Source organism: Trichechus manatus, unplaced genomic scaffold (assembly GCF_000243295.1).
Source record: "Trichechus manatus latirostris isolate Lorelei unplaced genomic scaffold, TriManLat1.0 scaffold00006, whole genome shotgun sequence".
Classification (NCBI taxonomy): domain Eukaryota; kingdom Metazoa; phylum Chordata; class Mammalia; order Sirenia; family Trichechidae; genus Trichechus; species Trichechus manatus.
In genome coordinates, this window is record NW_004443942.1 from 12,718,171 (window position 1) to 12,745,565 (window position 27,395).

The window sequence follows — 27,395 nt, forward strand, 5'->3', positions numbered from 1 at the left end:
CGGGGCGGCCAGGGCCGCTTTCCCCGGCGCGATCCCCGAGCGTAGCACCCAGCGTTGCCAAGCCACCTCCCCCGCCGCCCGCTAGCAAGTTTGTCAGCTCCAAGCCCGGTGCGCCTCAGGATCCAGGCGCATTTGTTTCCTTCAGGCTTCGGCGCGCCCAGCTTAGCGGCGACCCTCGGGAATGATGCCGTTGGATGTGATCTTAGTTGTGTGGTTCTGTGTATGCACCGCCCGGACAGGTAAGCACGGCTGGGTCGGGATTCAGGGAAAGGGGGAGCCCTGCAGGCGTGCCAAGCGCCCACACGGGAGTCGGGATCTGGAGCCGAGCTCCGCGCTGCTCCGTGGGAGGGCGGTGCACCGTGGTCTGGTCCCTTGGGTCTCTCTGCCTGGCTAGGGGTAAAAGGGTGAGAAGCCGGGCTCACAGGCTGGAAGATGTTGCCGACGAGTGCCCCTTCCCGGGGGACGCGGCCCCGCGGACGCACGAGCAAGGGGCGCGGCCGAGCGGGCGCACCCTCGTGCTGCTTGTAAGCGGCTTCCGGGTCCCGGGTAGTCGAAACCAGCAGTTGGGCGGGCCCCGCGAGCCCGGCACCTCTGAACTTGAGACGTGTGTTGGAACCGCTTTGCCCGCTCCCCGCCGGGCCAGGAAGGGGCAGCCCCGGGGGGCGCACCCGCAGAGCGAGCGCTTCCAGCCGGCGGGCGCGACCGGTGCCAGGGCGAGCGCGGCATGGGGTGAGGGCTGAGGACGAACCCCGGAATTCGGCGGTTTCTTCTCATCTCCTCCTGACTCTCGCTGGGGAACAACGGAAATTTTCTTCCCTGTCGGCCCCCAAGCGTTGGCCGAACAAATTATCCGGGGAATTGGAGCAGTGGAGACAATCCGGGTGGATTTTCTCAAGCTCCAGGCCAGCTGTTCCTTGCTATAATCGCAGGTTGGGGGCTGGGGAGGGGGAGCAAGGATAACTGGTGTAATTGTCTTAAGTCCCGACTTCGTTCTCCGCCGGAGACGCAGTTGTGGGGACTCAAAGCTCACCTCCTTCATCTCCTTTCCACCTCCACCCCCGGTGTCCCCTGGAGCTAGGAGACCGGCTTGCTGCAGCCTTCTCCACTAGACTGATAGATGCAGGGAGGATGGGAGGAAATTGCAAACATAGGGACCGCCGTTGGAGGAGGGGTCTCCTGTGACAGCCACCCTCAGCGCAGGCTGCCCACTTTGCACCCCAGAAGCAATGAGTCGTCAACCTTTTCCTCTTTTACCCCATTTCCCTTCTCTAGAAGCTTTCGTTTCTTCCCAGGCGGAGGAGCAAGTTTATTCCGAGACCGCTGGGGAGCGGCTTCGGAGCTTCGTTGGCTCAAAAGTTCCCTCCACTTGAATCCAGCCTCCCGTCTTTGGTAGTTAGTCGGCTTGACAATACGAGAGTTGGGCGTCTAGGAGTTTCTTGCCGGCCTTTCCCATTTCCCCAGGACTGAGTGGGTAGCAGCTTTCCCTTTGCTTAATCGAAGAGCGTAGGGGTGTGGACTTCTCCGAGGGACAAAAGAAACCTCTTCCCTTCCTTGTCTTTTCATCCGAGCTTCCCAGGCTGCGGAGACGCCACGGCTTAGTTCAGTCTAGAATAGTTGTTTCATTAGTTCATGCCCATAGGGATGGGTTAATCTTTTACAACCAAGAACACGCTGGAAGGAAAGCGTCCCAGGAAGGCCAGGACAGGCGAGGCTAGTGCAGACGATGGGCTACCGGCCCTGCGCCGGGAGCATCTGGTGATGGAGCTGCCTTACAGAGGAACAGAAAACAGCAGATCGACGGGGGAGAGGCAGCCCATCGACCATTTCACACCTCCAAGTGCAGATCATGACCTAATATGCCCAAATCCTTTGTTCTCATTACTCCTGAAAAGTCGCGCAAAAGTGCTCCCAGCCGGGAATGAACTGTCTTCAGGTGCATTGCTGTTGGTGGAATTTTTTAAGAACACAGGCTGCTTCCCATTCCTTGCTCCCAAAACCATAAAAGCAAATCCATTGTCATCTAGTCCTTTCCAACTCTTAGCGACCCTGTAAGGACACAGTACCACTGCCCCATAGGGTTTTCAAGGCTGTAAATCCTTAGGAAGCAGACTGCCATATGTTTCTCCCACGGAGAAGATTCATTCATTCATTCATTCATTCAACAAACAGTTGAGTGTCTTGCTGGGTGCCAGCATTGCTTTTGCAAAGAGGAAATGACTTGGTCCTTGACTTCCAGAACTTGCAGCTAACCTGAGACGGTAGCTAGAAAGTGGAAAGCATTTTTACTGTACAGCTTGGTGAGGGGTGCAGGGGTCAGAGTAGAAGTTTGTATTAAGGAAATACAGAGGAGTGGGTGGTGGTGGTCAGGGAAGACTTTATTTAGGAGGTGCCATTTGAGAGTTGTGTCTTTCCAGGTGAAACAAAGTTTTCACTGGTGTTTTCCAGGTAGACAAATTGGGGAGGTCATTCTAGGCAGAGGAAACAGCTTTTGCAAAGGCAAAGAGGCATGAAAGGGTCTGACCCATTTGTTGTGATGATTGCTTAGGGAGCTTGGATTTTCTGTGCCGCTTGTCACAATTTGAGCACCAGGAGCCACTTATTTCTTCTACAGAAATGATCAGAAGAATCAGACAAGGGGGATTATGACACTTCTTTCATTTATAATTTCTTGTAGCTGGAGGGAGTATGATCAGCAGCTTTCTGGGGGGCAGTCCCTTTGATTTTGTATAGGAACCAATGTCCCAGCATCACATATCCATCCTCTCCTTAGGTTGCAAAGGCTGGCTGGCGATTAGTTTATCAGGATGCAAACACTGGCTTGGAAAGTTTATTTGTCAAGTGTGACATTTGTTGTCTGGGCTGTTAACAGTCCAAGATGAAATAAACATGTGGTTCACTTAGCTGCTCAGATATCACCACCGCCTTTTAATGGAAATCAATAGATGATATCAGGCACACTTTAATTAAAGTGGGACTGCAGTGCAGTGGTAGTTACGTACGAAAAGATCTAATGATAGGTGTTACAAGGAAACGCTGCAGCTTAAATTGCTCATTGTTCAGGGAACTTGTTTGAGAGTGTGAAGTGGAGTCAAGGTAGGAGGCGCTGTTCTCCAGTTTTTGTCGTTTTGGGGTGAAAAATAATTTTTCGATTCTCAGGTATATCACTAATAATGAAATTTTAGAAGGCTACAATAATAGCAAAGTATGTCATGAGTTTTCCTCAAGGGCTTGGAAATATGAGTAATACAAAACTCAATGATCATTCATTCCCCATAGCTTTCCAGTTTGCATTGGTCTTCAGGACAGGCGAAAGGGGAGTCACTGTGTCATCAAAGCCCCTAGGTGACAAGTGAATGCCTTTTGCTGCTACCTGCTGGAAAGGAAAGATTTTCTTTTTAAAGCTCCTCCCAGTCCATTAATCGTGAATTAAAGAATGGAGCTGCCAGCATGAGCCCCCAGCCTCCAGTGATCATGTAAAATATTGGCCAACTTGGAATAGGTATAGAGCATGTTTTTCAAGGCAATTGCTTTTGGGATATTAAGAAACTTTGTAGGTGCCCAAGGGCCCAAATCCGATCAAAACCCACTGCTGTCGAATAGATTCCATCTCATCGCGACCCTATAGGACAGGGTAGAACTGTCCCATGGGGTTTCCAGGGAGCGCCTGGTGGATTCTAACTGCTGACCTTTTGGTTGGCAGATGAACGCTTAACCACTGTGCCACCAGGGCTCCAAATCCGATCAGGTGGTTGTGAAATCCTGCTGTTAAGTGAAGTCTTGGAGCATCTCTCCAACATCATTTTTACTCTGCGTGGACCAGGGGAAAACAGCTGCCCCCATGGACAATGAGATAGGTTAGATTTAAAGTGAGCCAGACTCAGGAGGATTTGTCTTGGATTCTAGGCCCCAGACCCTGAAGGTGGACCGAGTGGGCTTTGGACCTGAGCACTTCCTGGGCAGGGCTGGGGAGCAGCCAGCAGCAACAGCAGCAGCAGGTGTCCTGGGAGATTAGGGAGGAGGTTCTGAATCCCAGAACCGGGCCTCAGGTGTCTCTGTGATGCCGTCATTGCTGCCTTCCAGGTTTTTTTTGTTTTCCCTCTCCAGAATCTTTTTATCTTCCTTAATTCCAGTTGCCAGCTTCAGCCATTTGTAGAGCAGTTATGTCCAAAGTAGAAAACTTTTAATAGAGTTTCCCTAGAAAAGGAAGGCGTGCCATGCTTGGAGAAGAAACAGAAATGTTAAAAGAAAAAAATTAATGGAACCAACACTCTCACACTACATGAGGTTCAGGAGAGGCCGTGTAAATCTGCTTTATTAATAGGTTTTCTGATTCCCCAGGCAGTGCACAAAGTGCTATCCTTTACAACATCCTGTTCTTGGCACAGGGCATTTTCATCCTGAAGGGGACCAATTAAAGCGAGAGAAGAAAACTATCTCCGGAAGCCTGATTGATTTCTTTACTCTCTCTCTGTTTTTATGAAATGGTTTTGTGATAAGGGTAATACAGTTATCTTTAAACTAGGGAGGCCCCTTCATTTGCAGGTCATGAGGAAGGAAGGGGCAGAGAATATACATTATATATGTAGATTTCACAAAGCAAATTAAGGTTGAGAAGCTTTTCTGGGTCAGTTGGATTTGAGGAGGAGTTGGGAAGAGGGGGGCCTTTTGAGCCTTTTATGTAATTCCAGCGGAGTTGAGGACCATGGATCTGAAAGTGTCTTATGAAAGAACAGATGTAGTAAACCCTGGCTGGGTACCAACTCTGTGCCAGATTGGACTGCTAGAAGTGCTCATGTAGTTATTACTGAAACCTCATGAGCCTGGGGAAGGCAGGTATTATCAGCCCCATTTTACAGATGGGGGAACTGAGGCTCTGAGAAGTGAAATGTTTTTCCCAAGGGTACAGAGTTAGTGGAGGGAAGAGCTAGGACTGCAGCTGGCTAGTTTAGTGCTCTTCTACAACAGTTTCTGGATTGAGGGTGCTTTGTGCTCACTTGGGGGTAGGAATCCAAGTTCACCACTGGGGTGTTCTGCAGTGTCTGTTTGGGTGCCTTTTAGGATTGTCCAATTGCAGAGTCCCTGGTCTGAGAGATTTGGACATCTTAAGGATGACCATCCCAGTGGGTCTTTAGATCTGCATCACTCAGTTATTGCCACAACAACACTGCTTAACAACTTCTCCAAAACTCAGTGGCTTAAAGCCACAGTCATTTTTTCTGGCTTAGGTGCCTGTAGGTTGGTTTGGGCATGGCTGATCTAGACCAAGTTTGGCTGGACTTGGTCCCAAACTCAGGCAAAGTGTCTGTTCCATGTGTCCCATCCTTCTTGGTCCAGTAGGGTAGCAGGGCCATGTTCTTCCTATTGTGATGGCAGAAGTGCAAGAAGACAAAACCCACTGCACAAGCACATTTCAATTCTCTGCTTGTTTTATGTTGCTAACATCCCAGTGCCAAAACAAGTCACATGGCAGAGCTCAAAGCCAAGCAATGGGGAGGTTTACTCCAACTCTAGTGGAAAGAATTGCAGAGCCACATAACAAAAGTTGTGGATAAGGAAGGGAGGAGTAAAGAATTGAGGTCAATAATTCAGTCACCCACAGTCCCTTCAAAAAGTTTCCTTAGCCTGCATGCCATCCCATCCTCTCATGCTATGCCCAGATGTGCAGATTGCTCTGAAGTCATTGCACCCACAGCATGATCGTGCATCCACTATTAATCAGTTAATAGTTCAGATCCTGTGCAAGGCACTGGGGCTACAGGAATGCTTCCTTCCACTGTGTCAGGGAAACTTCTTTGGAGCTGAAAGACACATTCCCCAGACTACTTTCTAAATTCCTGGCCAGAGAAAGATCAGCTTGGAGGTTCTCAAACATCACCCTTGATTTATTTCTGCCATATAGGTGTTGAACACTATAGATTAAATTGAAATACTAGTTTTTTTCCTATCTTTTCAAGGTGAATTACAGAACTGCTGGTGTCTAAGCTCACTTGGAGCAAAATATGAGTCTCAACAAGGGCTCCTAGTGCTGTGACTTGGGCTGATAGAAGCCTGTCTACCTCAGTGCGTCTTTGCACAGAGTAGGTATTTATTTGATAAGTGTTTGTGAATTGAGTCTGTGTATGGGTCAGCACTTTCAGGCAGGTAGGATGGAAATTTAAGTTGGATCATATTTAAAATGTAAGTTAGAGCATATCCCACTTCTCTCCCCGCCAAACACATACCTTAAAACCCTCCATTGATGGCCCATTGTGATGGTAATAATATCCAAGCTCCTTGTTGTGCATCCTAAGGTCTTAAGTGATCTGGCTCTTGCTTACCTTTTGGACTCCTATTTTACCATTCTTTCCCTTGCCTATGCTGCTCCAGCCACACTAACCTTGTCTCTCTTCCTTGCATATTCCAGGTATGTTCCTTGTTTGCGGCCACTGCTCTCTGTGCCCATAAAGCTTCCCCCATACCCCCAGACCTGCCCATTGCTGGACTCTTCTAGTCATTGAGGTTTAGCTCCAAAGAACTTTCCCTACTATCCTTTCTAAAGTAGGGCCCCTGTCTAAATCACTCTGTTCCATTACTCGGTTTTATTTTCTTTATGCCGTTTATTGCCATCTGAAATTATCTTATTTGTGTGTTTATTTATTTGTTTGCTTTTTGCCCCTTCCTCACTCACCCCCTGCCCCCAGGAATGCAGGCTCCATGAGGGCATCTTCCGTGCCCAGCGATGTGTATGTTACATAGCAAGCATGCAATGATATCCGTTGAAAAAATGCCGAAGGAGTTAATGCAGAATAAATGGAAGGTCTTTGGGTAAATTGGTCCCATCACTGGTTGTATTTGGAAAGGGAAAACTCATACCTTTAGTTCAGAAGAGAAAGGTGGAAGGAAGCCTGACAAAAACTGAGAAGGCACTTCTAAAACTCCACTGTGCCTTTAACCTTTTGTCTGCCTTGGCCAGGGCGACGTCTCTTGAGAGAAGCCTAGATTGCTGCAGTGGTTCCTGTTTCCTGGTAGGAAAAGAGTAAGAAGTGGGCGCATTTCCTGCCCAAGTCTGTGGGGTCAAGGGGTGAAGGTGGGAGGACAGCTGAGGTTGTGATAGCTTATTAAAGTCCCGATGATCATTCACGTGGTCTCTCTGGGACAAACTGGGTGCGAGATCTCCAAATCTTGCCTCAGGGACTGCATTAACCATCAGGCAGGAGTTGACAGCTGTTGCTGATTAAAACATTTCCAACTGCGCAGTCAGAATTGCACTATTGAGATGCTAACTCTTGAGAGACACAGCCTTTATGAATGGCTTAACATAGTCCCTTAGAGCAATCTCTAGCCGTATTAACATACATACGTATTTGAAACCACTTTGCAATCATGAGTGAATCATTCCCCAGAACACCCCATGGGTGAGAGACATCCTCAGGGATTTGCCTTTCTTATACAAGGAAATAGGAGGCTCAGGGACATGCTTTGTGCCAAGATTCTGCCACCACAGTTGTCAGGGTATCTACCTTTCCATCCAGGAATCCCTTTGGCTGGAAGCATAAACAGCCATTATTCCAGGGATTCTTCTTCCCGGCTAGTCCCTATGCTTCTCCTCTCCATTTCCTGCCTCTGTATCACAGGTGGTTGAGATCTAAATAGGAACTGCTCGGGGGAAGTAGATACTGGAGGTGCTGGTGCTGGTGTCAGATTTCCTTACGCATCCGTCTGTGAAGCAAGAAAAACAAGGCCACAATCGTGTACCCACAGACCTCAAATCCAAAAAAGCTCAGAAACCTGAAGTTTTTTCATTACTCACCTGACAGCAAAATCTACGCTGAGCTGAACTCATTTGGTGGCAGAAACTTGACCTTAACTGTTATGAGGCTATGTATAGTCTTTATCCCAATTAGAGGCAAACATCATACTTTTCGCTCCAGAAATATGAATGTGTTTGATTATGGAGTGTTGATTCAGACTTTGCTGAGGGTGTTACACAAGTATAGTATATAGGCCATATTACCTTTTTAAAATATGATGCCTTCTGAATTCTAAAATATATTGTAAAATATAGTTCAAGGATTTTGAAAAAGTCATTTATGGATCTGTAATTGAGAGTAGTGGTGGGGAAAGGTACAAAGAAACCACAGTATCAGTGGGGTGATAAAGTGAAGGTCTGCTTTCCTTTTCCCTCCTGGGAGAGAGGGTCTCCAAGCTCTCATCACGGGCTTCCCCGTATCCCTTGCTTGCCATGCCCTTCCTCTGTGGCCTCTGCTCCATATTGCTGCTGCTTGTTGATGTCGTTAGCTGCCGTCAGTTTGCATTGTAAGCTGAAACAGCTGTTTGTCCCTTTGCAGTGGTGGGCTTTGGGGTGGACCCTGACCTTCAGATGGATATTATCACCGAGCTGGACCTTGTGAACACCACCCTTGGAGTCACTCAGGTGTCTGGACTGCATAATGCCAGCAAAGCATTTTTGTTTCAAGGTAAAGTCACTTATTCCTTTGAATAGGGGCAATGGTTGGGGAGGCATGGCCTTCTGGGGAGTGTACATGTGGCGTGTGTTTGTTGGGATCATCTTTGCTACTTCTCTTGCGTTATTGCCACGAGAAGTGCTCAGAAATGCAGAGCACGTTCAGATATGCAGGGGATGGTCAGAAGGGTGCAGGGGGCACTGGAAGACAAGGTGGTAAAGTATTTGGTTTGGCTGTGAAATATTACCTTGGGGATTTTGGTGGGGATATGAGTGAAATGACATTGCTAAGCCCTGGAAAATCATTGACTGCCATATTAATTTTACAGAATATCTATGTTTATATCAACGTCTACATCTCATCTAATGGGTAGACCATAAAGATAGGGGATATATTATGGTTGCATTCTCTGAGGGATGTAGCTTACTTGATTTTGCTCACCAGAAACTTGACTACAATTCTTTAAATCACTCAACAAGCAGTTATAAAGGCAGTATAGCCTTTAAATGGTTTTTAAAACCTGGGGTCCACAGCCTGATTGCCTGGGATTGAATTGTAGTCCTGTCCCTTATTGGCTTTGAAGCTTTGGGTAATTGTTAGCCTGACTGTGCCTTGTGTCCTCATCTGTAATAATAGTACCTGCCTTACAGGACTGTTACAAGGATTAGAGGATCATTACACAAATAATTATTGAATTACAATTTCTATACTTAACGAAGGTATATATAGGCTGCCAAATAAGAGTAATACTATGACATCTGGTTTAATTAGGGTGGGAAGATGGTAATGGTCAGGGAAAGGCTACCTGAAAAAAGCAGTATGTTAGCAGAGGCTTGAAAAATGAATAGAAAGCCTGATGTAGGAAGGGGTGGGGTGCTCAGAGTGTTCCAGGCAAAGGAAATAGTAAGTGTAAAGGTCTTAAGGCAGAAACCAATGGAGAGTTGTCCAGCATGGCTGAAGGGTGGTGAGTGGCTGGAGAGGTAGGCAAGGGCTAGGTTATGTAGGACTCTGTAGGCAGAAGTGATATTTGACTGGCATGCACAGGTTTCGGTATACTGATGATTTATGACCAGTGTCTGTTCTGATAGGTGGGTGGCCATGTACTTATTGTTAAGTATTGTAAGTAAGACCCCTGCCTGTTGGCTACATGGGGCCCTGGTGGTGCAGTGGTTAAGAATTTGGCTGCTAACCAAAAGGTCGGCAGTTGGAATCCACCAGCTGCTCCTTGGAAACCCTATGGAGCAGTTCTACTCTGTCCTATAGGGTTGCTATGAGTCGGGATCGACTTGATGGCAATGGGTTTGATTTGATTTTTGTCTGCCACATGAATGGTTTTGCACTTTACTCTCAGAGCAGAGGGGGCCCTTGTGAGGGTTTAAGCAGGGGATTGACCTCATCAGATATAGTAGTAAAGCAGCCTGGATATTCCCTGTGAAAACGGTTGGCCTTTTATGAAGATAACAGAAGGATTACTTTAAAATAACTAAACCAACATCGTGGGATGAGATTTACATATTTACTGCGTAGATAACTTAAGCCTCTTGCTGTTTGTTATTAGTTGCCATATAGTTGATCCTGACTCATGGCGACCCCACGTGTACAGAGTAGAACTGCTCCATAGAGTTTTCAAGTCTGGGATGTTTCGAAAGCAGATCGCCATGCCTGTCTTTGAGACACCTCTGGGTGGGTTCGAACTGCCAACCTTTCGGCCAGTCAAGTGCTTAATTGTTTGCACCTCCCAGGAACTCATAGCTTAAGCCTAGTTAAGAATACACAGTGTTGCAAATCTGCAGATACTATATAATGATATATAGCAAGACTATGGATGCGTTAATTTCTACTTTACTCCTTACTAAGGAATTGGTGAAGTATGTAAACTGGGTGTAGTTAAGATAATACAGTCTGGATTACCTTTCTCTTTATATCTGCTCAGTCATCGTTGAGTGTCCATGCAATTCTTGATCTGAGCAAGACTGCTGACACTTTGTCAGCAGTGTTGCTGTGGAAGCTTGGCTGGTCTGTAAGCTTCACAAAGGCAGGAGTGGTGCCTATCTAGGTCCCCTGGATACCCAGGACCAAGCATTATGCATGGCACACAGTAGGTGATTGATAAACATTTTTGAATTGAATTAAATTTTCCTCTGTAAAAGACTTGCTGTCTGCTTTACTCACTATTCATTCACTCATTCATTTATTCCACAAGTGTGGGCTCCCTGGGCTGTAACTCTGTTCTCTAATCTGTGTGTTTTCTGTTCTGGCAGCCGCCTCTGGGATGTCTGCCAGGCTCCAGCAATGGGGAGGGATATTAAACTTCTTTGGTGGAAAGGGTATCTTCATTATGGGAGTTGGACCTGAGGATGTCTTTCTCTTATAAGAACCCTTGTGATTACATCAGGCCCACCTAGGTAATCCAAAATAATCTCTCCATCTCAAAATTTGTAATTTAATCACATCTGCAAAGTCCCTTTTACAATCTGCAGTGACATATTCACAGACTCTGGAGATTAGGGTGTGGACATCTTTTTTTTAAAAAAAAAAAAACAGTTGCTGTCGAGTTTATTGTAACTCATGGCAACCCCACGTGTTGCAGAGTAGAACTGTGCTCTGTAGGGTTTTCAAGGTAGTGACCATTCAGAAGCAGTAGCCAGGCCTTTTCTTCCAAGGCGCTTCTGGGTGGGTTTGAACTGCCAGCCTTTTGTTACTAGTTGAGTGCTTAACTGTGCCACCCACAGACTCTGTGGGCATCTTTAAAAAAAAAAAATGACCAAACTCATTGCCGTCAAGTCGATTCCGACTCGTAGTGACCCTATAGGACAGATTAGAACTGTCCCATAAGGTTTCCTAGGCTGTAATCTTTATGGAAGCAGACTGCCACATCTTTCTTCCATGGAGCCGCATGTGGGTTTGAACCACTGACCTTTCGGTTAGCAGCCAAGTGCTTAACTGCTGCCCCACCAGGGCTCCTGTGGATGTCTTTCAGAAGCAGATCGCTTCCAAAAATTACAAATTTATCCCGGCTACCGCAGTCTGCCCTCTGGCCCCCAAAGTTTCACGTCCATTTCACATGCAAAATGCATTCACTCCATTTCAACATATCCAAAAATCTCAACCCATTATAGCATCAGCTAGTAAAGTCTAAAATCTTATCAGTTCAGAAATTCCAAATCTCATCATCTAAATCAGGTATGGACAAGACTTTGGGTATTAGCCATTTTGGGGAAAAATTCATCTTTGTGGACTTGTGAAATTAGAAAAGAAGTTATCTGCTCCCAAAATACAGCGGTGGTATAGGTATAGGGTACTAGTTACTGACATTTCTGTTCAGAAAGGGAGAAAGTGAAAGGAAAAAAACGGTCACCAGTACCAAGCAATTTTGAAATCTAGCAGGGCCAACTTGTTGGGATTCAGGGCCTTGGAATTATCCTTAGGTCAGTTTTTATTGATTTTTCTCCTCATTATGGGTGGTATTTTACTGCTTCCTAACATGTCTGATAATTTAAAAGAAATTATTGTGGGAAAATATACGTAACAAAAATTTTGCCATTGTAACCATTTTTAAGTGTACAATTCAGTGACATTAATTACAGTCATCATGTCGTGCAGCCGTCATGTCTGCATCACTAAAGTTTTTAATCAGCCCAAACAGAAACTCAATACCTCTTAAGCAGTAACTCTCTCACCCACCATCCCTGCTAACCACTAGTAAACTTTCGTCTCAATGCATTTGCCTATTTTAGATATTTCATGTAAGTGGGGTCATACGATATTTGTATTTTTGTGTCTGACTTATTTTACTTAGAATAATATTTTTGAGGTTCATTCATGTCATAGCGTATATCAGAGCTTGATTTCTCTTTATGACTGAGTAATATGCCATTGTATGTATATACCACATTTAGTTTATCCATTTATATGTTGATAGACACTTGGGTTATTTCCAAATTTTGGCTATGGTAAATAATGCTGCAATGAACATTGGCACACAAGTATACATCTTGTAATTTTTGATTAAATGCTAGACATTGTAAATTTTCTCTTGCTGGGTGCTGGATATTTTTGTATAGTTATAAATATTCTTGAGTTTTGTTCTAGGACATAGTTAAGTTACTGGGGAACAATTTGATCTTTTGGATCTTGCTTTTAAGATTTCTTAGATGGGACTAGAGCAGTGCTAGTGCTAACAGCTAGAGTAGAGCTAATTATTTCCTATTGCTGAGATAAGACCCTTCTGCATACTCTACCCAATATCCCATGAATCATGTTGTTTCCTAGTCTGACTGGTAGGAGTAGGTACTCTTCCTGGCCCTTTATGCATGCTGGACACTGTTGCCTTTTGGGTGGTTCTTCTCTGGCCATGGATAGCTCCCTCACATGCATGCATTGATCAGACTCAGCCAAACACTTGAGGGAGATCCGTATTTCTCTCTCTGTGCTGATATCTCCACTCATGTCTTCTGTCCTGTGAAATCTAGCTGCCTTGGTCTCCCCAGACTCTTAATTCCCTCTCCTCAACTCAAGGAGACTGCTGGTCTTTACCTGATCCCCCTAGAAACTTTCTCAGGGCAGATGGGGTACTTGTGGGGCTCATCTCTTTTGTTTCCCATCTCTCAAGGATCACTGCTTTTCGTTCACTGATAGTCATTGTCTTGAAAACTGTTCTATTGAATATTCATTTTAAATTTAAATTCAAATTAGTTAAAATTTAAAAAAATTAAAAATTCAGTTCCTCAGTCAAACACACTATGTTTTAAGAGCTCAATTGCCATTTTGTGGTTGGTGGCTACCATACTGAACACAGGCCTAGAGAGACTCAGATATTTTACTGTTTTTACTCCAGCTCGGTGAATATGGGCAGACTACAAAATCCTGTCTTTCAAGGTTAATGCATAATCATAACTAGCAAGCTACTTATGCTTTCTGCCTGAAAGTGCCTCCATTTACTCATTGATAAAATGGGTAATAATAATAGTGCCAATGTTATGCAGTTGTAGTGAGGATGAAATAAATCAATATATGTAAAGTACTAGGACTGTGCTTGGTACATGGTGAGCTCTATTTAAAATGGGGTATGTTCTTATTGTTAGCTGCTGTCAGGTCAGCCCCTGATTCGTGGTGGCCTCGTGCACAATGGAGCTAAATGGTGCCCTGTCCTGTGCCTGTCCCACGATCAGTTGTGCATCAGGCCATTGTGATCCATAGGGTTTTCATTGGCTGGTTTTTGGAAGTAGATCACCGGACCTTTCTTCCATGGGGTATAGCCATGGCTTTTCCTCCTTATATGCGTCATATGCCTCTGTGTTATTAATAGCGTATTTTAACCTCCAGAGGTAGAGTAGGACAGTGGAACAAGTGGAGGATTGGGAGAGGAGCAGGAAATTAGGGCTCCGGGAAGGTTGTATCACTTAGGAGTGTCATTAGGCATGTGTTTCAATGTCTTTAAGCCTCAGTTTCCTTGTCTGGAAATGGGAACAATACTCAGACTGGTTGTAGGAATTAAATGGCATAATGTATGGGAGAGCATTTTGAAAAGTGTAAAACGTAAAAAACAAGTTTGTTATTCTTTCCTTCATTTATTTTCATTTCTTCTCATGTTTCACCATTCTGAGTCCAGCTGTGAGGTGATGTGTGCTCAGGGAGTGAAAACCTTCATCTCAGTGTTAGCCTATTGGTAATATTGATGAATAGAAAGCTCACTTAATTGGAAATACTCCTACAGTACTAACTCTAAAGCCTAGTAGGATTTATTTTGAGGCTAGGCAGCTTTTTAGCGTTACCTTTGTCACTGCTGTCCTTGTTTAGTGCAGATGACAAATAATTGAGTCAGTAAGATTTTATTCCCTCTTTGTCTGAAAGACATTATATTTTTATTAGGGATGAGTGGCTATGTATAAGACGGGCATAGATCCTCTGTAAGCTAAAAACCAGTATTGGATTTTCAAACATCATTTTGGAGTATCTCTGCCTTGCTCTGAATGGGGCTCAGAGAAGATCTGAGAGTTTGAAACTGTACTTTACCTTGACTGACAGTGTTTTAGTGTTTAGTTGGGAGGATGTGTCCATTGGTGTTTCATTTTTAAGAGTGAATTAGAATATGCATGAGCACAAATTCTTTAATGTGTCACTTTTTTTCCTGCTGGGAAAGTGCTGCCTTTCAGGAGTTCTGTTTCAGAAGAGTTTCTAAAGAAAGAATAGATAGTATCTTTTAAGTAGCTTGCGTTATGTGACAGGATCCAACAAGGGCGAATATAGGCTACTTGAAGAAGAAGAGCCAGGCATTTAGTACCTGTGTGCATTCTGGGCTTTGAGCTGGATGTTGTGGAAGACAGATGAGTAAGGCAAACGTCCTGGCCTCAACAAGGTTACCGTCTAGAGGGGTAAACACATATCCCCAGAAACTCTAATGCAGAGAAGGAGAGAAAAAGCTTTGCAGAGGGGTGTGGATAAAGTCCTGAGAATATTCAGGAGAGAAATTCCTTCTCATGGGGGTGGGGGTGGGGTGGGGAGGGAGACCTGGGAAGGTGGTACCTGAACCAGTCCTTGAAAGATGGACAGGAATTGGATATGTGGTTTCTCTTCCGTAGGAGTACTGCCCATGTGTGATAGTTTTCATAAAACAGTGCTTGAGGCATGAGCTATATAGCTTTTAATGCTTAGAAAATTTGAGTAAGATGGAGTTACCCAAAGGATTTGCTTAATGCCAATCCTCCAGATTTCTTGCCACTCACTATTGGCCAAGTCTGAATTGTTTTTTCTGTTGATTGGATGCGCCTAGTTGCTAATTACCTCTGGGAGCGTTTACAAGTCAATTTCACTTTGAGTGGAGTGATTTAGTATAACTTTGCATTTAATCAATTAGTGGATTCAATTCACATATCAGCATCTCCCAAATATAGGTATTTTTGCTCTTGCCAAAATAAAATCTCAAGCAAGCCGCAGGAGTGGAGTGGGTATTTAAATTCCTCTCTGGGGCAAATTAACACCTGCACTGGTTTATTGTAGAATTGTTAAATGGTTATGTGACTAAATGTATATCATAGAGCAAATAACTCTGTATTTATCCCCCAAATCTGCATACTTCCCATGTCTACACTGAAATCTATTCTTTTAGTCATGCTTGTTCTCCCACCGAATAGTACATTAAGGATAGCAGAGAGGGGGAGAGACAGGAGAGAATGAAAAAGATAAGAATTCTTTTTGAAACTAGTAAGATGTGGGCCAATTCCATACTAACAAATTGACCTTGGGCAAATTACTTTAGCTCTTGGAATTTATTTCCTCTTCTGACACTCGATTATAATACAAGATGTTTATAAGGAATCGATTCCAACTCATGGCAATCTCATATTATAGAGTAGAACTGCTCCTTGAGGTTTTCTTGGCTGTAATCTTTATGGAAGCAGATCACCAGGCCTCTCTTCTGTGGTACCACCAGGTGGGTTCAAACCGCCAACCTTTTGGTTAGTAATTGAACACAAACTGTTTGTACCCCCCAGGCCCCTAAGGATTCATTTAGATAATACACATTCATTGTAAGTGATAAGAATTGAAATGTTAATTAATGTAATTATTAAGAGTATTTATTTGGAAAATTACAGTTTTTTCATTAAATAAATATTTAGACATTGCCTACTATGTACTGGAAGTTCCTGAGGTGATGCAAACGGTTATTGCTTGACTGCTAACCTAAAGTTTGGTGGTTCAAACCCACCCAGTAGTACTGTGGAAGAAGAGGCCTGGCAATCTGCTTCCATTAAGATTACAACCAAGAAACCTTGATGGAACAGTTCTACTCTGTAACGCACGAGGTCACCATGAGTAGGAACTGACTGAATGGCAACTAACAACAACTACGTACTAGGCACTCTTTCAAGGCACGAGGGATATAGCAGTGAGCAAATCAGAGAAGTCCTGTTCCCATAGCGAGACAGGCAATAAACAAAGAAGTGTAAAGTATATAAATAACTAAGTGTAAAGTATGCTGAAACAAACAAACAAACAAAATCCCCAAACCTGTTGTTGTCAAGTCGATTCCAACTCATAGTGACACTATAGGACAGAACAGATCTGCCCCATAGGGTTTCCAAGGAGCGGCTGGTGGATTCGAACTGCTGACCTTTTTGGTTAGCAGCCGTGGCTTGCCGTAGCTCTTAACCACTGTGCCACCAGGGCTCCAAAGTATGTTTAGATAACTTTAAAAAAATTCACGTATTTAAATTTGGGAAAAAATTTCTATTTTGTTTTTCCATTAAGGAGCATGTATTTGTAATTACCTACTGTATTTATTTCCTAAAGACAATGGATGACTATTGTCTGAACAGGATTTAAAAAGATAAATTATATCAAGTACCTAAAATTCACTTGCCATTTCATTACTCTACCAGCCCTCTCTCTCTCTCTCTATTATTTTCTTATTCATTTTACTGATGAGGAAACTGAGATCCAGAGAGGTCCCATAACTCACCTGTGATCATACATTAGGTGTAGGGGCAGATACAGGATTTGAACCCAGGAGTCTATGCCTGCGGAGTCCGTGTCTTAGCCCCACTCCAGCTCCTGGTTGTGTTTCCCTGCTTCATGAGAGTGGGGATGAATAAGTAAGTGCAACATGGTAGAGATATAGCTTCTCTAAAGAGGCAGCGAAGAACATCTGCTAAAATACCTTTTGTGAGGTACTTAAATCAACTAGGACAGATGGTTGTCTTGTCAGTTGGTGAATTCCGTTTAATAGAATTTTCATGATTCTTCTACTTGGCAGGGCCTGCTGCATACCTGGACTTGAATACCTGGTACTCTGTCTTAAAGAAAACATACAGGGAAAACAGAATTAATCCTGGGCCTACACTTTAATATGTACCCATTTGAAATGTAGAATCTGGCTGTTTGATCAGAGTTTTCTTGATAGTGCGTTGTGGGAGAATTAAATCTGCCTAGAATGCAGTGCTCCTTGATGAATGCTGTGATTCTTAATTGGGATTTATTTTAACATATTGGGACTGAATTCTTTTCTGTGGGAACACATCTCTAAAATTAGAATGTAGATCAGTAGAAAAATATGATTTGATATGCAAATATTTTATTTAAATACAACTTTTCATGGATGCAGCCAGTGCATGAAGTGGAGCCAAGATACACTGATAAGCTAGGCTGGCTCAGCCCTCATGCTTACAGTCTGTTAAAAAATAAGGCACACAGACCGCCTCACAGCTTGGGATGGTAGAGCAGACATGGAGCCATGTGCCTGGGGACCTGGGTTCTAGCCTTGGCTCTTTCACTGTTGGTCCCTGGGTATGTTACTTAGCTTCTCTGGGTCTTTAAAATCATAGACTCTTTAGCTTGACAAGGAACAGTACAGACAAGCACAAAGGATGATAAAAGCAACAACCCTGTAGCTGTCCCCCAGAATTAACAAATGTTAACATTTTGTTACTTAGAACCCTCCCCCCTTATAAAAATAAATAAAGTATTAGTTCCTTTCCTCTTTTGACCTCTCTAGAGGCCATTACTAACTTGGTTGATGAGTATTCAGTCCATGTACTTATATTTTTACCATATTTATATGTATCCATATACAGTAGAGTGTATAATAGAGAGGGTGTACATGTAGCGGCTAAGTGAACAGCCGCTGGGGCCAAACTACCTGGATTCAAATCCCATCTCTGACCGCTACTAGATGTCTAACCTGGGACAAGTTCCTTAACCTCCCTGTGCCTCATTTTCCCCATTTGTAATATGGGGATAATAAAGCATCTGTTTCATAGGATTGTTGTGTGGGCTATGTGAGTTGATTCACATAATACATTAAAACAGTGTTGGGCATATAATAAGCATTAAGTGAATGTTAGATGTTGCTTTGTGTGGTTTAAAAAAACTTACATAAATGATATCATACAGTGTGGACCATTCTGAAATCTATCATTTTACTCAACATTATTCTTTGAGGGCATATAGATCTAGTTGACTAGTTTGAACTGCTGCATGACACCACTATGTGTTCATCTCCCTGTTTGTTGATGGAAACTTGACTTGGTTCATATTTTTGACAAACAGTGCGACAGTGAACATCATATGCATGCCTTCTTGCCCATGTGCATAAAAGTTTCTCAAGGCAAGATAACTAGGAGTAGAATTCTTGGGCTCAAGGGTTCTTAAATTCTTAAAATACATGTCTTAACATAAAGAAGAGTCTCTAAGGGCATTCTTAATTGTCCAACAATCCATTAGTCCAATCCTATGCTTCATCACTCCCAGTGATGGAGATACTACTACATCATGAGGCAGCTTGTATTATATTTTTTGGACTACTCTGCTAGGAAGAATTTAAAGAAAGAAATTTTGATTTAGTGCAGTGTCCTCCCATTGGTCTCACCTAAATCACTCCAGCCACATTGGCTGCCTTTTGGTTCCTTGAAACCTCAAGATTTTCCCTGACCCAGGTACTCATTCCTGTTTGCCTTTTGCCTGGAAGATTTCCCTGTTCTTGCACTTTCCATCTAGCTTTTATTCATCCTCTGGCTTTTGCTTAAATCTCACTTCTCTAAGGAGGCCTTACCTGTCCATCTTACCTTTTGAGGGTCCCCATTTTGTTATCAATCACTTTTACTGTTACTAAATTCTAGGCACAATACTAGGTGCTGGGGATACTGCTTTGGAGAAGGCAGTCGTGGTCCCTGTTCTTAACGGGCTTCCTGTTTTGTCCCTGGTTGATTATCACACAATCACTTGGGAAGCTTTAAAAAATACTGATGCTAAGGACCCACTGTGATGGTTAAGGTTGTGTGTCAACTTGGCTGGGCCATGATTCTCAGTGGTTTGGCAGTTATGATGTAATTTGGTCGCTATACAATGATGTAATCACGTCCATGATGAGTCGGCTGTGAGCAGCCAGTCAGTTGAAAGGGAGTTTCCTTGGGCGTGTGGCCTGCATCCAATATATGTGGACTTTTTGGCAAAGCTCACTAGCTTTTGCTCACTCTAGATCCTCATCTGACCTCCGGTTCTTGAGACTTGAGCTAGCAGTTTACCTGCCGATCTTGGGATTTGTCGGCCTCTGCAGCCTGTGAGCCAGAGGCCTGCCATCTGACCTGTTGGTCTTGGGTTCATCAGCCCTGCAGCTTTGTGAGTCAGGAGAATCCTCCAACCTGACTCACGGACTTGGGACTTTCCAGCCTCTACAACCGCGTGTATCTCTCTCTATATATATGCTTCGCTGGTTTTGCTTCTCTAGAGAACCCAGCTGAAGACATTCACCTTAGAAATTATGATTTATTTGATCTAATATAGGGTCCAAGGCTTTGATAGTCTTGTAAAAGCTCCACTGGAGACTCAAATTGGCAGTCAGGTTTAAGAACCTTTGGTCTAGGGGAAATTAGGTGCTCCTGTTAATATAGCTGAAGAGTCATGTTTAAAGTTCCACTTTGGTAGGGAGATTTCCTTTCCTTCTCCCTGAATATTCTAAAGTACACCACTGTATACCCTGACATGAAGCAATGCTCCTTCCCCAAAGAAGGAAAGAACTTCAACTGCCTGAAACATGATGGTCCATGAAGTCAATTGCATGGTTTTATTTGTTGTGTAATGGTGTCAAATCTGCACCAAAATGCAAACATTTCATCAAAATAATCTAGGAGTTTTGTCTCCTGGAAAAGGTATTATTAGTCTTGAAATTGGGTTTCTGTGCCGGGAGATTTTTTTCATCTAGAGTGTTGGCTGCTTCTCTAGACTCTAGAAGTTGAGTGTGATGCTCCAGTGGGATGAGGTGAATGAAGAGCCAAATGGTTTTGAGGAGGAAGGAATATTGGCTTTATTTAGCATTAGCTATGTGCTAGACTTGGATCATTCAAGGAGGAGAAGGTTTATGGTTGTCTTGCTGAAGATAAGCAAGGTTTTCCTGTAGCTAATAACAACAAGGGCTGATTTCTCTCTACATGTTCATCATGGGATGTGTGAGACTTCTGGTATAGGCTGCCAGAGCATCCTTTATCTGGGACATTTCTGATTGTTGTGACAGAGGGGAAAGAGAGAATAGCAAAGCATAAGCTGGCTTTTACAGCTTTTGCCTGGAACTATATCATGTTTGCTCAAAGCAAGTTCCATGGCCAAACTGGACTGGGGAAATAGCTTCCCCCAGGCAAAGGCAGCAAATATTTGTGAACAATAACACAGTCTATTATAGCCTGCCCATTGCATCACAAATATTTGGTTCAATCTCCTTTAAACTCTGAAAATAATCACTCCCCCTAGGGAGACCATACTAAAGTCCCATCCGATTATGGCAATAGACTCAGTGCCCAGGATCCTGTAAAGGTCTTTACATCACCTAGATAGGTGTCTCCTGCTTTAGATACCTATGAACTAAAAAGACAAATTATCTACTTCCCCTGCAACCAATAGATAATGCTAGAACAGGGCCAAAATAACTTAAGTAAACACTGTTTCTTTGGAAAGGGTTTGGAAGAATGTAATATACACAATAGTTACTTCTATAGCAATTTTTGGATTTAATGGGACAGATATTACAAGGGCCTCTTTCCTTAGGGATTGAGCATGTTATTTTGCTCCCTGGGAGTAGATCTCCAGTCCATTGTTATCCATGGTTCTTGGTTTCACTTTCCTGGGGTCCTTTCTTTTTCTTTATCTTCTTTGGCTACTGACAAACTGCTTTAATCTGCTTTCTCCCCATGGAAGTTTGGGGACCCAAGGGTTATTTTATTTCCTGAACAGTCTCTTTTAGTCTGAGACAGTGTGGCTCTTTTGGCTATAAAAACAAGAGTAGAGCTTAGTCATTTGACTCATCTGTTTAATTCCAGTCAGCTTTATGTACCAAGAGCCACACTCACAGTTAATTTTTATTACTCTGAGCCTGTCAGGCTTTCATAGAAGAGCTGGACCCCTAGTCTCTTTTTCCTGAGATATTTTGTCCAACTGGAAGAATTCACTGGCTATACCTTAATTTGTTCAGATGTTTTAACAATGGGTGGGATGTCTGAACCCTTGATTTGATCCTTGCCCTAAGGCTGAATTTTAATTGGACTGTCATAGTATTTCTCAATTTTATCTCTTGTTGTTTAGAAATAAGAAAAAGTTTGCTTCTTTCAACCCTTTAAGTCCTGGAATTTCTGAATCTCTCTATACCCTTCCATTCCTGTTTGCAAAGTGGCCAATTCTTTTCTGCTCTCATTTCTTTTCTCTAGTTCTAGGCAAATGCAGCCAGTCATAATCAAGACACACTACTTATTTTCTATTTTCCAGCTTCTTTCTCTTTTCCAAACTCATCAGGTACGTTTTTTCCTTCCAACTTATTTCAGATGACATTTTAACCAAATGTTTCATCACTGCATAATATGAATCAGCATCCTTCTAGTCTTCAATAAGATGGTGTCCTTTCTGCCCACTGCCTGGCCCCAGAATCCAGTACCACATATTTTTAGTTTATTTGTTGTTGTTGTTATGGCAGTACTCCATTTCCTGTACCAATTTCTCTATCAACAGGAAGGCTAGGGGTTTTTGCAATAAAAATGCTCTACCCTCAGTGACTTATAGCAATAAGGGTTTATTTCTTGCTTTTGCCATATGTCCACCATGAATTGGCTACCTCTCTTCTCCACATTTTCCTCCCTCTGGGACCCAGTGCAACCCCTATAAGGAAACTTGCCATTGCTGTGTGTTTTAGGCTGGGTCCCCTAAAGAAGCAAAACTGGTACAGCATGTATATATATATATAGAGAGAGAGATTTATGTTAAAGAAATGACTCATGCAGTTGTAGAGGCTTGAACGTCCCAAGACTGTAGGTCAGGCTGGAGGCTTCTCCTGATTCACGTAGCTGCAGGAGCTGGTGAAGCCAAGATCAGCAAGTCAGACAGCAGGGCTCTGGCTCACAGGCTATGAAGACCAACAAATCCCAGGATTGGCAGGCAAGACGGCAGGTAAGTTGCTAGTTCAAGTCCCAAGAATTAGAGATCAGATGAATAGGAGCCAGTTGCAGGATCCAGAGCAGCGAGCAAAAGCCCACAAGCCTTGCCAGAAAGTCCACCTATATTGGATGCAGGCCACACACCCAAGGAAACTCCCTTTCAACTGATTGGATACTTACAGCAGATCTCATCATGGAGGTGATCTCATTATATCAAATCTCATGGAGGTGATCATATCATTGTATGACTGCCAAACTACATCATAACTGCCAAGCCATTGAAAGTCATGGCCCAGCCAAGTTGACACACAACCATTATGATCACCCTGTGGTAGAGGGAAAACAAGAAAGGTGAAGCATGCACTGGCTATTAAAGCTATTGTCACTTCTGCTCAGATTTCATTGGCCAAAGCAAGTCACATGGCTAAGCTTACTTTAAAGGAGAAGGAAAGTACAACGCCCCTCCCCCCCAGGGAGGGGCAGCAAATATTTGTAAGCACTGTTACAGTCTACTACAGTAGACTGTCCTAGTATGATTAGAAAAGTTTACAGAGGTGGACAGAATTTGATGTGTTGAGACTAGGTGGGTAGGAAGAGTAGAGCAGGGGCTGAAGGGAAGGAATTTGGCTTGGAAACCAAGCTCTAACTGGAGATAGCACCAGAAGAATCTATCCTAATAGGTTAACATGTCAGGGCTGACAAGACCTTAGAGGGGGCATAGCTGGTACGGGCTTTGTATTCCAGAACTTTAAGCTGCAGCTCTGCCACTTAGTAGCTATGTGATATTTGTCAAGTTACTTGACCTTTGAGTCTCTGTTTTAAGTATCATCCACCTCACAGGGGTGTTTTGAGTATTTCGTCTCCCCGCTTAGTGAATGTCTAACCTTTGGCGAACAGGAGTCCTCGGGCAAGTTAATGTATATGTATATCTCAGTGTTATCATCTGTCAAATGGAGATAATAATAAGAATAGTATTTACTTCATAGGGTTGTTATAAGGATTTAGTGACTGAAAACCCATGCCTGGCTTATAGTTCATTACCAAGCAGTCCACAGTTCCCTGACAAGCTGATCGCTCAATCTCTTAGGATGTTCATGTTGTCATTGTTGTTTTTGCTGTCAAGTCGATTCCAACTCATAGCAACCTTATAGGACCAAGAAGAACTACCCTGTAGGGTTTTCTAAGCTGTAATCCTTATGGGAGCAGATTGCCAGGTCTTTTCTCCTGCAGTGTCTCTGGGTAGGTTCAAACCACTGACCTTTTCGTTAGCAGCCGAGTGCTTAACCATTGCACCACCAGGACTCCTTAGGATGTTCATAGAGGCTATGTAGAGTGTCTGCATCTCCAAACAGTCCATGACAGGGAGGGAGGAAGGCAGAAGAATTTATCTGTTGCCTCCCAACTCTGATTGGTTCAAATTCCTTCCATGAAGTATCTTCTTCCCCAAATTTCTGGGTTACATGTGCATGGATGCCAAGTGAGCTCTGGGATATATCTCAGTGCCATCAGGAAAGCCCTGGAACGCGAGATGAAGGTAGGTGGCATGATGGGAGATGAGGAACTGTTATGCATGAGTGCAACAGGAGTAACTGGGAGCTGTCTCCACTGTAGGCTGTGGGTCTGTAGTGGTGTTGGCAGCAGTAGCGGCAGGAATCCAGCTACATGGGAATGGTGTAATCTGCTGCTCGGCTCCAAAGTGGCCCAAAAGCAAAGCAAGTGCATGAGTTGGGGGTGTCATATGAATATCATCACCTTTTTAGCCCAATTTTCTCACTTTACAGGTGAGGAAACAGATACACAGAGAGAGAAAGGTTTTATTTAGGGTTATACAGCTTGTTAGTTACAGAATAAAAATTAGAATCCAGGTCTTACGAAGTTAGTTCTGAGATTTCTTGATCTGTAGTTCAGTTCTAGCCCATCGTCATCCATCTGTCCACCTACCCACCCACCCGTCCATCCATCCGTCCGTCCATCCGTCTGTCCACCCATCCACCCACCTGTCCATCCACCCGTCTGTCCATCCGTCCAGTCAATCAATCAATCTCTGGGCTTGGTATTTACTGATATTCTCTTATATTAGGTGTTATGCTGGCGTGGGCACTTTACCCAAGAGAATGGGGCACCAGGAGAGGACTTGAGAGTCACATCTTTTGCTTGCCTTGGCCACTTCTGCCGTGGCTGGTGGGAAGGCAAGCTGTCTGTGGAGTCAAACCAACAAGGAAGAAGTTGGATGCACTTAGGATACTCGAAAGATGGAATTACTGAGGTTGTCTGGGCCAAGGAAAAGGGAAAGCAGCTGTTCCATCTCTGGCTCAAGCTCCAGTGTATTGGCAGCAGCTCTGGAATGTAGGGAGAAGATGGATGTCCAAGGAGGACACCTGACTTCTCTGGATCCCATAGGACCTTAGGCATAGCCTCTCTGTTGAACCAAATCATCATCAAAGAGGCCTGATGGTTCACTAAATGCAAGGACAAGGCACTATGTAGAAACTGCTGATTACAGGGAGGTCCAAGTTCTGATTCCTGTCCTTTAGGAAATGAATGTGTAGTTGGAAGATAAGTGAATACATACAAGATTATTACTATGTTGTTAGGTGCTGTCAAGTCAATTCCAACTCATAGCAATCCTATAGGATAGAGTAGAACTGCCCTATAGCATTTCCTATGTTGTAATCTTTATAGGAGCAGATTGCCAGGTCTTTTCTTCTGCGGAGCCACTGGGTGGGTTTGAACTGCCAACCTTTTGGTTAGCAGGTGGGTGCTTAACCATTGTGCCGTGAGGACTCCTTAATAGCAATACCATACTATTAATTAAAAAATGCAAACCAGTTGCCCATTGAGTTGATTCCAGCTCATGGTGACCCTACCTGTGTTAGAGTAGAACTGTGTTCATAGGGTTTTCAGTGGCTGATTTTTTGGAAGTAGTTCACCGGGCGTTTCTTTCAAGGCACTTCTGGGTGGATTGAAACTGCCAGCCTTTCAGTTAGTAGCTGAGTGCTTAACTGTTTGCGCCATCCAGGGACTCCTATAAATATTAGTAGCTGACAGTCATTGAGTACTTACTTTGTGCTTGCCTGTGAGGGATGTATGTGTTTTTATCATACACACCTTCAAAAGAGGAAACTGAGACCAGAGCGGTGAATTATCACAGCTACAGGTGATGGGGCTGAGGTTTGAACTCAGAGGTCTGACCTGATTTGCACGCCTAATTATTGAACTATATTAAATAAAGTTTTAAATAGTAATTCAAGTATTGTCTGTAAGCATCGCCCATTGAATGGGACAGATGTACTTTGGTTTTGGGTTAGGAATGGGAAGCAGGTGCTTTGGGCTGGAGTGCAGAGGGCTTTTGTCTGACCATTGAAACATGGTATGAGGAGACTGAGAAAGACCATTTACTGACTATTCACTGGGTTCTAGGCGCCAGGCTGGTCTATCGTGTGTCTTGGAGATCTCAACTTGGGGCCCGTGGACAGGCTTTAGTGAGTCTGTGGACCCCTGAAATTACGTGCAAATTTTCTGTGTGTGTGCGTTTTTCTGAGGAGAGTGTCTGTTGTTCGTATCCTTTTCCCCACGATGTGCAGTCCCTCACAAATTTCTGAACCACTGCTCTGTTGTGTTTTGTCCTCACAGCAGCTCTGTTTTTCAAATGAGAAAACCAAGGCCCAGAGAGCTTACATGGTAGAATCAGTACTTGAACCCAGACCTCTTTGACCCCAGACCCTGTGCATGGTGATCCCAAACCCTACTGCATTAGTAAGGGGAAACGGAGGCAAGCAGTGGTTGGTCCATTCACCCAGCTTTGTGCGCAGGAATGACGGGTGCTTTGAACAGAAAGTCCATGCTTCAGGAAGCCTGGAGGGCAGCATCCTGGGGTGACACACGTTCTGTTGAGTACCTGAAGGTACACAGAGAGGATGGTGGTGGGCCGATGTCCCCGTCTCCACAGAGGCAAGGACCATTGCATTGCTGCAGGAGGAGTGAAGTTTATACCTGTGGAAGAACTTCCTGACTTCGAAGTGGGTTACTGAAGGAAGGGCTAAATCTCCTGAGCAGACAGATTTTGGCTCTTTGTTGAATAGTTTTATCTAAAATCCGGGGAAGAATACATAAATCTCTGAAGGCTTCCTCTGATCACAGCTTTTTTCCATGGTTCTAAATGCATTTTGTTCTACTGATACTGAGGGCAGTGATGACTTAATTGGTGTGTCCAGACCTGTGTTCTCTGGTGTCCCCAGCAGCAGCTCTAGCAGGGGCATTTGGTACCCACACCACTTCACTGTGCTGTTCACCCTGAGAAGCGCAGTTCTGCAGATGCCCGAGAAGGTCTGCAGCTCCACGAGGCACCTGGGGCTTCACATGCTTTATGAGCATCTTCACACCTTGATAAGCTGCAACACTTTAATGGGCTTAAAGCACTTTGGAGATGTCCCACTGAGGTTCTGTTGCACTAACTGAGACCACACGGAGAAATCATGACCTTGGGTTTACTTGACTGATGGCTGTGGCTGAATGAAAGACAGGGCAAGAACTGGAGCTTCTCTGTCCTCGTGGCCAAAATAAGCTGCTAGCAACAGGTTAGGTTAGAGGGAGGATTGGCGTGTGTGTGTGTTGATAATAGGTGTGGAGTGGTGTGTGTGAAGTGCGTGTGTGGGTGCACATGCAATGGCTGCGTGGGTGGGGGCGTAGGTGTGTGAGCGTGACTGTGGGTATGTGCCTGAGTACGGGGCTCCATGTGAGTAGTAGTGAAGACCTGGGTTTCAATTCCAGATCCACCGTTTACAAGTTGAGCTGGCTAGTTTTTTACCTCTCCATACCTCTGTTTTCTCATCTGTCAAATAAGAATAATAATGACCACTTGACAGGGTTATTGTAAGGATGAAAATAAAAACCATGTATGAAAAATGCTAAGCATTGTGCCTGGCATTAGTAAATGTTGAGTAAATGGCCACTGGTATTGTTACTGTTTGTAATGGGAATTAAAAAAAATTTTGTTTTAAATTTTATTGTGTTTTAAGTGAAAGTTTATAGAGCAAATTAA

The 27,395-nt window shown here is 43.9% G+C and overlaps 1 protein-coding gene across 1 annotated transcript in view; it reads left to right on the top strand.

Moving 5' to 3' along the window:
• Window positions 1-11: 11 nt before the first annotated feature.
• NELL1 (neural EGFL like 1) overlaps window positions 12-27,395 on the top strand; it is a gene marked incomplete at its 3' end in the record, with an annotated part of 870,822 nt that continues 843,438 nt past the window's right edge. Inside the window, exons 1-2 of the mRNA XM_004369835.2 lie at window positions 12-239; window positions 8,328-8,456. Of these exons, the coding sequence (XP_004369892.1) occupies window positions 182-239; window positions 8,328-8,456 (187 nt within the window). The remainder of the gene's footprint in view (window positions 240-8,327; window positions 8,457-27,395) is intronic.